At 38.0% G+C, this 12,168-nt stretch overlaps 1 protein-coding gene across 1 annotated transcript in view; it reads left to right on the top strand.

Annotated features, from left to right (window-relative positions):
• The window catches only part of KCNN2 (potassium calcium-activated channel subfamily N member 2), a 73,048-nt gene that overhangs the window by 21,444 nt on the left and 39,436 nt on the right, over positions 1–12,168 (top strand). Inside the window, exon 4 of the mRNA XM_074813465.1 lies at positions 42–460. Coding sequence (XP_074669566.1) covers positions 42–460 — 419 coding nt within the window. The remainder of the gene's footprint in view (positions 1–41; positions 461–12,168) is intronic.

Genomic DNA, 12,168 nt, shown 5'->3' with positions numbered 1-12,168 from the left:
TAATGATGTACTAAAGTTAACCTTATATTTTATTATTTCAGTTGTTCATGGTGGACAATGGAGCAGATGACTGGAGAATAGCCATGACTTATGAGCGTATTTTCTTTATCTGCTTGGAAATACTGGTGTGTGCTATACATCCCATACCTGGGAACTATACATTCACATGGACAGCCCGGCTCGCCTTTTCTTACGCTCCATCCACAACAACAGCTGATGTGGATATTATTTTATCTATACCAATGTTCTTAAGACTATATCTTATTGCCAGAGTTATGCTTTTGCATAGCAAACTTTTCACTGATGCGTCATCTAGAAGCATTGGAGCATTAAATAAGATAAACTTCAATACCCGTTTTGTTATGAAGACTCTAATGACAATATGTCCAGGAACTGTACTGTTGGTTTTTAGTATCTCATTATGGATAATTGCTGCATGGACTGTCCGAGCTTGTGAAAGGTAAGATTGTTTTGCTTGTTTAGTTCTTTCTGTCTGTCGGTCTATTTTTCTCTCTTGTTTTGCTGCTTCAGTTTTGGATTCAGGGGACTTATATATTTAATGGATTGTAGCTTTCCAGTCCTTGATATTTTAAGTGTTGGTTGGGTTGTATTCTGCGTCACAGATTGTCAGGTATGCTTTGCCTTTTAATCTGAAGGACTTCTGCAGAGAGGTTTGTGCCACACTGTTTCTGTAGCATTGCAATTTGATTTCAGTGTTTTGCTATAACTTTAGGTATGTTTGCTAAAACCCAGTGGGCAGATACCGTAAAATGTCTTTGAGAGTAGTTGTTGATATTCTGCATTGATATCAGCTTTCTTTGATTTTGTTTTTAAGTTAAATTTATTGAGGATAAGGTAGATTAAGTAGCCATGTAAAATTCCAATGGAAACTGTTTGGGGTTTTTTTAATTTGAGCTTTATTGTTCTGTAAAAAAAAGGGAGTACAAAATATTGTTTGGAAGTTGGCAATATCAAAAAAGGGGAACAGGCAGAACAATTACAGTAATATTACTCCTTTTTATTCCCCTAAAAAATCAGAAAAGGTGCATTTGAGAGGCAAACTTTCATTCATTTCAGCTAGTTTTCCAGCCTCCCCCTCCTACAGACTTCAGTGTAGGTGTAGAATAAATGGCTATCAGTGCTGACAGCTTGAAGCTGAGTTTCTCAAACATGGCTTTAACAAAAAAGAAATGAGCTTCTGATTGGATAAGATTGTTTGGGAATATGAGATAGTTTGACTCTAAGGAGACGATTAGGATTATTATCTATGAAAGATTTAATGCCTGGGACAGCTCTTAGATCTTGGAATGAATTTCTCCTTACTTAAGCTGGAAGATCTGCAACATATTTAAGGTATTTCTGCTGCTGGTTGTTGACCATACTGTTTTTTTCCTATTCCTTTCCATGTCTGCCCATTTTAGAAGCAGTTTAGGGGAGTTATTTGTGACAGCTAACTGATTTAAATCAGCAGTTAAATTGCACCCCAACTGTAATGTTTATGTTAATTTTGGAAGTTACTCCTTGCATTACTTCTCAGTTTGTTACAGAGAAAAATAGCTGATCTTATAAAGTCAGTGTAGATATCGTGTTGACATAGTTTTTATTGTTAAAATTGCCAGAATTGTGGAATGTTGTTTGTTACAATAGATGCTTTGTGTCAATGTTTCTTCATGTTATGACAAGACTAATCATTTAAGAATGTTCCGAAAATGCTATGTTAACAGTGAGATGCTATAGTTTCAAAATATTCCCCATAGTGGGAACAAACACATAGAGCACCCTTCATCTATAATAGTTGTATTTTAACAATCATGTTCTCGTTTCATATGTAACTGACTTCTGCAAAGCCTCTCCTCTTTGTCTCCCATTCTTCACCTCTCTTCCCACCAGTTTTCTTTCAATAAAATTACTGCTCAGGTATTTCTGAGTGTCTACCCAGGTATTTCCCAGATTGTCACTTGTGAAGTGGCTCTGAATAACTTTGGCATTCATAGCTGTCACTGTTTTACATATCACTGGTTAATAATCTGTATTATTATTAAAAAGTATTAGTCATTGTGTTACTTTTTAATAGATGCACATTCAAAATAAGTCTCTCAGTGGAAATTACTGAAAAATATTAACTACTGTCTGATAAACATTTGTAAAACATATTTATTGGTTAATATAAAGATGACAGGACAAGAATGTATAGTGTATAAGTAATAGTAAAAGTAAAAGAAACAAAGACTACTTCACCCATTTTCCAATCAGGGAGAGTGAAGACAACACTATCACAAAGTCTTGATTTTGTGAGTTTGTTTATTTCTATTTAGAACTGAAGCACTTCTGCATCACTGTGATCCTGAGAAGAAGCTTATTTGTTTGGCCAGGTACACTCAACTGAGGCTTGCAAACAAGGCTGAATTTTCCTCAACTCTCTGCTAAACTAGTAATGGATTTTCCACATTTTAATTTTCAGTTGCTGTCCTTGAAGTGACTGCAATGGTTTGGACAGTAATCTGGATAGCCACTGAGTCCTCTAAAACTGAAACAGAACACAACTAACATCAAGTTAACTTAGATTAATATGTCTCTATCATAATTACCTTCTGTCAGTGGAGTCCAGTCCAAGATTATGTTCATTCACATTTAACAAAATTGTTAATTTTATGTTTCAAAACCACTAAAAGGGATATATCTTGGCTTTGGGAATTAGGTCATTCATGCTAGTTGCAGAGCCAATTTTTGTGTGTTTTACGTCAGATTTTCCCCTGAGGGAATATATAAGTATTTTGCCGAATGCATGATACTGGCTCTGGATTCCAGTTATTAATTAGTCCACTAAAAACCTGCAGATCCATAGCCCATAGAGAAGTAGATTTTTAACAAAAGCCTCTCAGAAGAAAACCCCCAAACCCTACAAATTGGAATGCTCTAAACCCTCAGCCTTCTGAAGCTAAACATCCCTTCTTGTATAGCTGGAGACAGATATAACAGCCATTTGTCATGTGAAAAGACAGATACGGATCCACTCTGTGCTGTGTAGAGGTCATAGTCCTCAGAAGATGTCTCCTGAGATCTTAATGGCTTTGATTTGCTCAGTAGTTGAAAGTTGAATTCACACAAATAAAATACATTTCTTTCATCTGCTCTTAAGTTGACTTTTTTCCCCTCAGTTTTAACTAGAGGGAACCTTTATTTATTGAAAAAGACTATTTTATGTACACAAAATGGTCCTGAAGATAAATGTTATCATTAGGAGTTTTTGCTATTCTGCTTGACACTATGCATGAAATCCTAATGAATTTTGATACATTGAGCTGAAATTAGGAATTAGGCAGCAGTCTGGTGGCTTTGTTTTGGTGAGGGGGGATTTACATGAATGAAATTTCATGGTATTCGGTTCTCAGCATCAGTCTATCACCAAGCTCTTTAATTTTACGTTGTATAGTAGTTTTACATAAAGCTTTGAACTAGCAGTTTTAGTATTTATTCAGTGTATTAAATCAGTTAGCTAGCCATCCAAATTGGAACAAGATGGTGTGATAAGATTTAATACATTAAAATATTAAAATTTTGGAATGGAAGTGGAACAGTCTCATGCTATTCCATGTCCTTGGTGAAGGGGGAAGTCGCAGTAGGCAGCGTCCTTACTCTGAAGTTGTGTGTGCTCAGCAAAAACTGTTGCTGTTGAATGACCACCTGATTTTGAGACTGTTGTTCTATTCAAAGTAAGATTTTTCTCATTGCAGGCTGTCCTGGGAATAGGATGGGAGATGTGGAAGTTTTGCATTTCATAGTGAGGAAGGTAACATGAAAGAGCATAATTTCTGACTTGCATCAGAAATAGCGTGGCCAGCAGGGACAGGGAAGGGATCTTACCCCTGTACTCAGCACTGGTGAGGCCGCACCTCGATGACTGTGTTCAGTTTTGGGCCCCTCACTACAAAAAGGACATTGAATTACTCGAGCGTGTCCAAAGAAGGGCAGCGAAGCTGGTGCAGGGTCTGGAGCACATGTCGTACAAGGAGCGGCTGAGGGAACTGGGGTTGTTTAGTCTGGAGAAGAGGAGGCTGAGGGGAGACCTCATCGCCCTCTACAGCTACCTGAAAGGAGGTTGCAGAGAGATGGGGATGAGTCTCTTGAACCAAGTAATAAGCGATAGGACAAGAGTGAATGGCCTCAAGTTGCACCAGGGAAGGTTTAGACTGGATATTAGGAAGTATTTCTTTCCAGAACGGGTTGTTAGGCGTTGGAATAGGCTGCCCAGGGAGGTGGTGGCGTCCCCATCCCTGGAGATGTTTAAGAGTCGGGTTGACATAGCACTTAGGGATATGGTGTAGTTGAGAACTGTCAGTGTTAGGCCAGTGGTTGGACTAGATGATCTTCAAGGTCTTTTCAACCCTAGATGATTCTGTGATTCTGTGATTATCCATCTTTCATAGGAAAACCCTGTAGAGACGAGTTTATGGGTTCAGGCAGGCGAGTTGACCGTCTGAATAAAGACTTCACTGCTTTAATGGTCATCTGACTGATCACTTGATATACACTGAACTAAGGCAGGACATGTGTCTTTCTCAGTGCCTTAATGGCTATATTGTTAGCTCCCAGAATGCTAATTATAGCAACTGACACTTTGGGTTAGTGAGCAAGGTATTTTCCAGGATTGCAGTTTAAGGTCATCCATGAGGGCAGAATGTGGTGCAGATAATAATGGTGGACAGCCAGCTGAGTATAAATGGGTTGCTAGGGCTGCAGAGTAATCTGTCTGAGGGAGTTTCGGAGGAAAAGGTGGGGAAAGCACAGAAGTGTTTCCAGAAACTTGCTTTTTTATTGCTCAGATTTTTATGTCTGTTTTGAGGGGAAGATTATATTACATAGTTTTTAATATCTGCCTTTTCATTGCCAGCATGAGTATATCTGTCTGTCATATGTGGGCTTCATAATGAAAATCTAAATTTTCTATTAGGTCTCAGTCAGTAGATGTTTGTGTTTATAACATCTCTGAGGCACATGATCTAGAACACTTATGAGTATGTTACTTCCATATATGAATTATGACCCCTGTAAGCACTTTTTGCAGTCTCTCATACTGATCTTGTTACTGAAATGGCTCTGTGCATGGTCATCAGTTGTTCCTAGCAGTTAAAATAGAAATATTTAGTTTCTAAAAAAAAAGGTTAATATGTAGAGCATTATGTCATTGAAAGCCTGACAAATTTGCTTCACTGTTCTGGAGAAGACCTGTCTGCTGTGAGAAGTGTGCTGCTTTTCTAGGTTATGTAGAAGGTAGTCGCTCTTGTTGATCTTTTATTTTGTGTGCAAAAGCAGAAAGAACCTTGCCTTCTGAAGGAAGCATGGCTGTAACGTGCCCATTTATCAGGGCAACATGAGCCACATGTGCCCGTATTACACTGTAATTACATCCCGAACAGCTCATATCACATGCCTGGAGTTACTGTGGATTTACAGCAGCAGAACTCAGAACAGAAGTGGATTTTCTGCTTCCCCAGAGAGCATACTTTTGGCACCATTTTTGGTTCTGTTTGTACCTCTCTTTAACTTCTGGCAATGAAGTCAGTTCGGATTGAGTGGTTTGTTTAGTCAGCATTTCTCCCTCCCATCATCAGCTTCTGCTCTGTATTCTTTCCTTGCTTTAACAAAACCAAAACCAAACAAAAAACACCAAAAAAAAAAATCCGTGTGTTTATGAAAGTGAAATCCTTTTCTGCCTCTGCTCATTCTTGTTTTCTACAAATAAATATCTGCCTTAATTCTTGGAAATATGATGCCATCACAAAGCTTCCAGTAAGCAGCTCATACATGACAACTGCTAGGCAGATGTTAAGGATTCATTTGATACAAGCAGGTGGATGCACCGAGATTCAGTTGTAATTCATGCAGGAAAAAATATTTCTTAGCTATCTAATTTCCTCACAGTATGTGTTTGACTTCTTTGGTTGGCTTGAGGACCTTATCTGAGGTTGTACACTGCACATATAATTGCAAGGCCACACTCTACTAGAAATCGTCTTTAGCAGTTTCCTCAGTGCCAGTGTGAAGATTCTTGCTAGTAGTTTAAAAAAACCCGAACAAACCAAGTACTTTGGGTACTTGGGTATTTAGTTTTAAACTTATTTTTAGCCCCAAAATCTCAGAAGCAATGATGTAAACAGTTTTATTTTTCCTAGGTAATATGTCTAATTACTGTTAACAGATCAAACAATGTTTGTGTATTGACAGTGCTGGCTGGTTATCACAGTTCTTTACCTTTTCTTGTCTCATGAAACTAAAATGTGCTACTTCCAGTCAGGTTTCTCCAGTGGTGTCAAAAGTTAATTGTTAAATATTAAACAAGTGATCAAAGATGAGCCATCATTCATGAGAATCCAGATTCTGTGCGTTCTAGTCTTAATTCCTGGTTTTGCAGACTGTAAATTAACTGTAAATGGTTACTCTTTTATAATATTTACATCTCAAAGCAAGTCATAACTAAAACCAGATGTAACAGGTTGCATTTTTGTTGCAAATGTTACCAACAGACATCAGATGTATTGTTTTATCGAACAACGATGGCAACAAGGGAGTCTATCACAGTAGTACATCAGTGAATGTCTGATACACATAACACATACACATTCCAGAAAAGAACAACTGATCCCAATTAAAAAATGATTTGTCAGGTATATTCAGAAGGATTAATAGCTAAATGATGTGTTCTTCAGCTGCTTGAAGACAAAACAGTTTATGTACATTTAATGGAGGAAGCAGAGACAGCTATTCTAATGCATGTAGAGTGTGGTCGCTATTCTTTTGAATTCGTATTTTCTTTCCCTTTGGAACACTGCTGTTTTTGTGCTCTCAGCAAAAGAATTTTGGGATTACAAGAACATATTCTTCAGTTTGTTTGGATTTTTAGAATTAGCCTTATAGCTACAGGAAGTAACAATAACTGGTGCAGTAACTCAGTGGATATAGTCATCTCTTCACAAAAATTTATCAAGCCAGGATAGAGCGGTGTTTCTCTAGTCCACAAACAGCAGACCCAACCTGGGGGAAGGGAGTGCAAAAGACAATAAGTTAAAAAACAAGCACAAAAAGATCTCCTTGCTTACTTAAAAAAGATCTTATATGTGTTTTTCGGGGTCATCTAACTAGAGCAGGAGAGCAGGAAAACCTTTTTTTTTAGGTTAAATTCCCTTTTGTTTACAAAGGATTTGTACATATAACAGTTGTATGAGAAAGGAATGAAGTGGAAAAGCTCATGTATAGTTCCATGTCTCATAAGAATGGTGAACAAAGTGAAAACGATTTATCTAAATGCAAAAGTCTGAAGAGAATGAGAATACCTACAAAGGAGTACCTACCTGCCTTCAAGGACAAAATGCCTTTTTTTTTTTTTTTTTTTTACATTAATCTTGAATCTGTAAAACGTAATTCAGGGAACGATCTTGCTTCTGTTCAGCAAGAATGGCTGTATGCACTCAGAATTCCTTCAGATAAGAGAGCAATTTATGGAAATTTTTAAATCTTTATTTCATTGCTGGATCCAAAGATAAATCCTCTGGTCCTTGCATTTTTAAATGTGGTAGTTCATTTTTTCCTCCCCATTTTAACCAACACATTAAACTATTCAGAATGTTTTGCTTCAAAAGGAGTCAAAACTATTTGCTATAATACCATAAAAGCAGTCCTTAGAAAATATGATCATACTGAAGCAGAAATAAATTTATCACTTCAAAATATAATTTGTTGCTCCAATAGCTTAATGTATTTGAAATATGCACTCTGAAATGGGGATTAAGGCTTTACTGCTTGTTTTCTTTTGCTTCTTGATCTGGATATCAGGCCACAGTGAGGAGTCTGGTTCATGGTTGTCACTTCAGTGCTAATAAACAGGCAATATGCGAACTGAACTCTGACCTTAGACATTAAAGAATTCCTTTTATTGGGAATTTACTGTTCAGTCCTAAAAATTCAAGTCTATAAGGTCAATGGCAGGAGACAGTGTGGGGGGAACTGCAGTTTCGAGAAATTAGTGGCTATATGAAGGGAAACATCAGAAGGTGCTTTTAAGATATTGTGTTTCTTTATTTTCCTTTTCTGTGCTTCTCCCCCTTTTAATTTGTTGTCTCAATGCATTCAGATTTTTTTTGGTTGGGTAGTTTTTTGCCTTGAAAGTTCAAAATCAGCTATAGTTTTTGCTACAGCTGTTTTTGAGACAGTAAGTGATCTGCAGCAAATTGGTAGTAAGTATTGCAGAGACATCACACTACTGGCCAGTTTATGCTTAGAACTTCTGCTTAGGGATATAGCTGTGCTATATCCCCATATAATTAACATATATATGGGGAGTACAGCTCGCCAGACAAATCTTTACTACTGGTAGGTCCCACAGCTTTACATATTTACAGGTTGCTTTAGTTTTTACCAGGTAATTTGGTATTGTTTTGTTTATGTAGAGCTGAAAAAGCCTTATATTAAAACTGCTTATTCAAAGGATCCCCAACAGTGTTTCCTTCAGTACTGCTCAGTTACCTACACAAGCCCATAATCCATATGGAAACATATGGTATTTAAACCTGCAACAACGTTTAAGGGCAATTACAGAGAACCCTAATTTTGTGTAATGCTGCAGACCAATGTCCAGTGAGTGGAAAAGTCCCATCACCAGCCCTTCTGGAATATTACTGAGATATTATATCAGTGTTCAATTTAGAAATGGCAACTTCCTTCTCTTCGTGGAAGTGGAAGAGGGCACAGCTCTGCCTGCATGACTTGATCTGTATTTCTGACTTTAAGAAATTAATGCTGCATGAAGTAGTCACTACCAAACAAAGTGATGTGTACAGCAGGGATTAGGGAGATTTACCTTGATGTGACACCCCCTGGGCCAGTGTGTAAGATGAGCGCACTTGTTGCATGCAGCTCTCCCTGAAAAGTCAGACCAAAGGTTTCATCTCTTCACTTGCCTTTTGCTCCAAGGAACTCACCCTTAGTATTTCTTCTTTTAAATGGTTTTATATATAAAAAAGAGATTGTTAGTCAAAGGAAAAGTAGCAAAAGTGGTAGAGGGAAGGACATTTTGCCTTCTAAATTCATTGTAAGTGACAAGGCTCTTCCCCATTTTGGCCCAAAAGACAGGAATTCTCATATCCTGATACTAGTATTTTTATAAAGCTTCAATGGTATTTCTGGACTGAAATCCAGACACCTTTTTCACTTTTATTTATACTGATTTATTCTAAATATTTTTATAAAAATACCCTACCTTCTGACATTTGTAATATGTTTTAGACGTTTGAGCATGTTTTAGACATTTGTATTTGGGTAACTGAATCAGAAGAAATGCATTATGATTTGGTTTTTATAATAAGCTTGTTCTCCTTTTTCATCCATCATTATCAGTGGGATGTGTATGTGTTCCTGGGATCTCAGTGTTCTCAGATGCGCAGTGCTCACTAACAATGAATTTGGAGTTAGGGCCATGATACGTGACTTCCTTTCTTAATCTTTTAACTGTGCAAGTGTTGGTGTGTGTTATACTAGTTCAGAGCTTGTAGGATGATCAATCAAGAATATTCCTAAATGAGAAAATAGAGTATGAATCTACTTGCAGTTATTTTGCTCCAAAACAAAGTGATATCCAGTATTTCTTTTTAAGCTTTGTTCTGTGTTAAATTAAATCCACTGGCAAAATTCCTGTGGGTTTCCACAACAGTTGTTCACTGAATTGAATATGTTAATGGAAGATGGAAGCTATCAGTGCAATGTGAATTGGACAGGTATCTCAGATTAGTTACATTGCAAGCTTCTGGGTCAGGGGCTTTGTTCTGTGTTTACACACTGCTTAGCACAGTGGTATCCAAGAATAATGCTTACATATATATGATATTGCTGTACTAACAAATGTAATAATTTCCAGTGAGGAGAATAGGGAGCTAAACACTTCTGAAAACTGGTGATGTTCACAGGAAGATGAATGCCTTCATGTGTTGATACAGCAGTTTAGGACGAACTGTTAAGTTTTAATTGATGCCGACCGTGCTGACAGCTTGCACTGAGAACACTGCCCAGGCAAGAGTAATGCCCTGCTAGCTGGTTTGTTTTCCCCACAGAAACTTGCTGCCTGAGTGGAGAAGGCTGAGGTGAGAGACACGGTAGTCTTCTCACTTGCAGAAGTGAAGCTATGTTCATGTCAGACCGGCGGTGGGACCTTAGAATCCACTATCTAGTAGGGTCAGTCCGCTGTAGTCCTATTAGGTGTGTGCAAGCACTGTGCACAGCACTGCTGCAAACATGCATCAGGTTGAACAGGAATGTCCTGGCACTGAACTGGGGTCTCTGTGCTGTACTTTCATTTACAGTGTCTGTGACACAGGGCTTAAGCGTATTTTCCGATGGCAAGCTTGACAGCAAGAGACCAATCACTGATCACTGGGAAGGTGCAGTGAAGGTAAAAAATACTCCAAATATCACAGAGTAGCAGCTACCTGAATAGGATAAGAGCAGAAGTAGTAATAGATGGTGTCACTGCTGTGGGGCTACAGCTTACTTTGGAACCTGTTACAAAATCTGTGAAAGACAGTGGACTTGCATTGACTTCAAGGCCTTTGATGACGGAGCTAAATTGTTGCATCCTGCAGTATGGATATCCATGTAATACACTATTGCGTGACTGTGTAATTATGCCAATCATGCCAAGTTGTTAAGATGAGCCTTGGGAACAAACTTAAATATCAGTTGTAAGGAATTGTGTACAGGTCTGAAAATAGGTTTTGCAAGGCTAGGAAAAATCTGCAACCACTGTTACTGGCATCAGTGTACATGAAAAGCACACCTGGAGTTATTATCACCTTGGAGTATCAGTGCGTGTTTATGTGAGAGAGAAACAGAAAGGGAGAAAGATATTTGGCAATAGCTATGAATAAAACAAAATCCTGTTTTGGTTTTTTGTTGTTTTTAAAAGATTTATTTATTCCATTAATTCACTACATATCTACAAACAATTTTGGCTTGCAAAAGACTATTTACAGGGTGAAGATACAGTGTATGCTGTATTTGAAACAATAAAACATTGTATTTATAAACAAGAAATGACAGAATGTTTTAGGAGTGCAATGATGTATTCTTCACCAGTGATGTATTGTTCACCAGTGCTTATTTTGTTATGATGACATAATAAAGCAGGCTGTGATCATGTTAAAGAGTATTATTAATAATCACAAACTTGAATAGATACAAATGTAGTTAGATAGCATTTGTTTTGTCTCTTTGGACAAGCTGCATTGAAAATATTTTGAGTTGTTGGCAACATGAGAGTACAAAGCAAAAAGGTTTTAAAAACCTAGGAATTGAGGGTTCTGTGGACTGAACAAATGAACATAATTCCTTCAAAGGTCAGGATTTTGTATAAGCAGATTAGGATACTAAAAACTAGCTTTTCCAGAGCCATCTCTGCAATCCAGGGTTTTTCACTTACTACAGCTATACTTTAATTTCCTTGCTGTGACCCCTATTTTGGGGGCAGATTATTTGGGTATCTTCAGAAGGTACAAAGGGACTTTGCAAGCACGGTATGCACAGCTTGAAAGTGCAAAGCAATTATTACTTACTTATGCACCCAAAAGCTATCTGGAATTTAGTGAACTAAATATTAGGACACTCACCACCCCAGTAAGACACAAAAAGAGCCTTTGCTGGCCAGGCAGGCATGAGGTAGGTGGTGAAGGTCTGGACTCAACACAGTCCTTTGTGCTGCTGTGTTGCCACCTCTTGCCATGCTGCATGAAAGGTTAGTAATCAGTCATGTCAGAAGGGTCAGTGGCTTTGTTTTGAATTCAGTAGTTGGCTATGGTACATCTGAGATGGAAACATTGCACACCAACTGTTGGATTTGCAGTGTGGTGGTAGGAGAATGTGTAGTTTACTCTGGTACAGGTGCTGTTTGGCAAGTGCACTGCTTCAGGCTTGCTTTTGGTAGTTACCAAAAGGTGTGATGTTAATCTTTGTCCTGTATTCTTCAGCCACTGCATTCTTTGTTGTTACTGAACAACCTAAATTTTCCAGTTGTGTAGACAGTCAGTTTAACTGGCTTGACCTGATAATTGTCCAGAGTGTTTTCCTTTCTGAGCTTAGTGTCGGTCCAGGGGCTTGGACTGCATATTTCTGGGCATGCAATAGCAT

The sequence above is a fragment of the Strix aluco genome, chromosome Z (assembly GCF_031877795.1).
Source record: "Strix aluco isolate bStrAlu1 chromosome Z, bStrAlu1.hap1, whole genome shotgun sequence".
Classification (NCBI taxonomy): Eukaryota; Metazoa; Chordata; class Aves; order Strigiformes; family Strigidae; genus Strix; species Strix aluco.
This window is presented reverse-complemented; position numbering and strand designations above follow the sequence as displayed.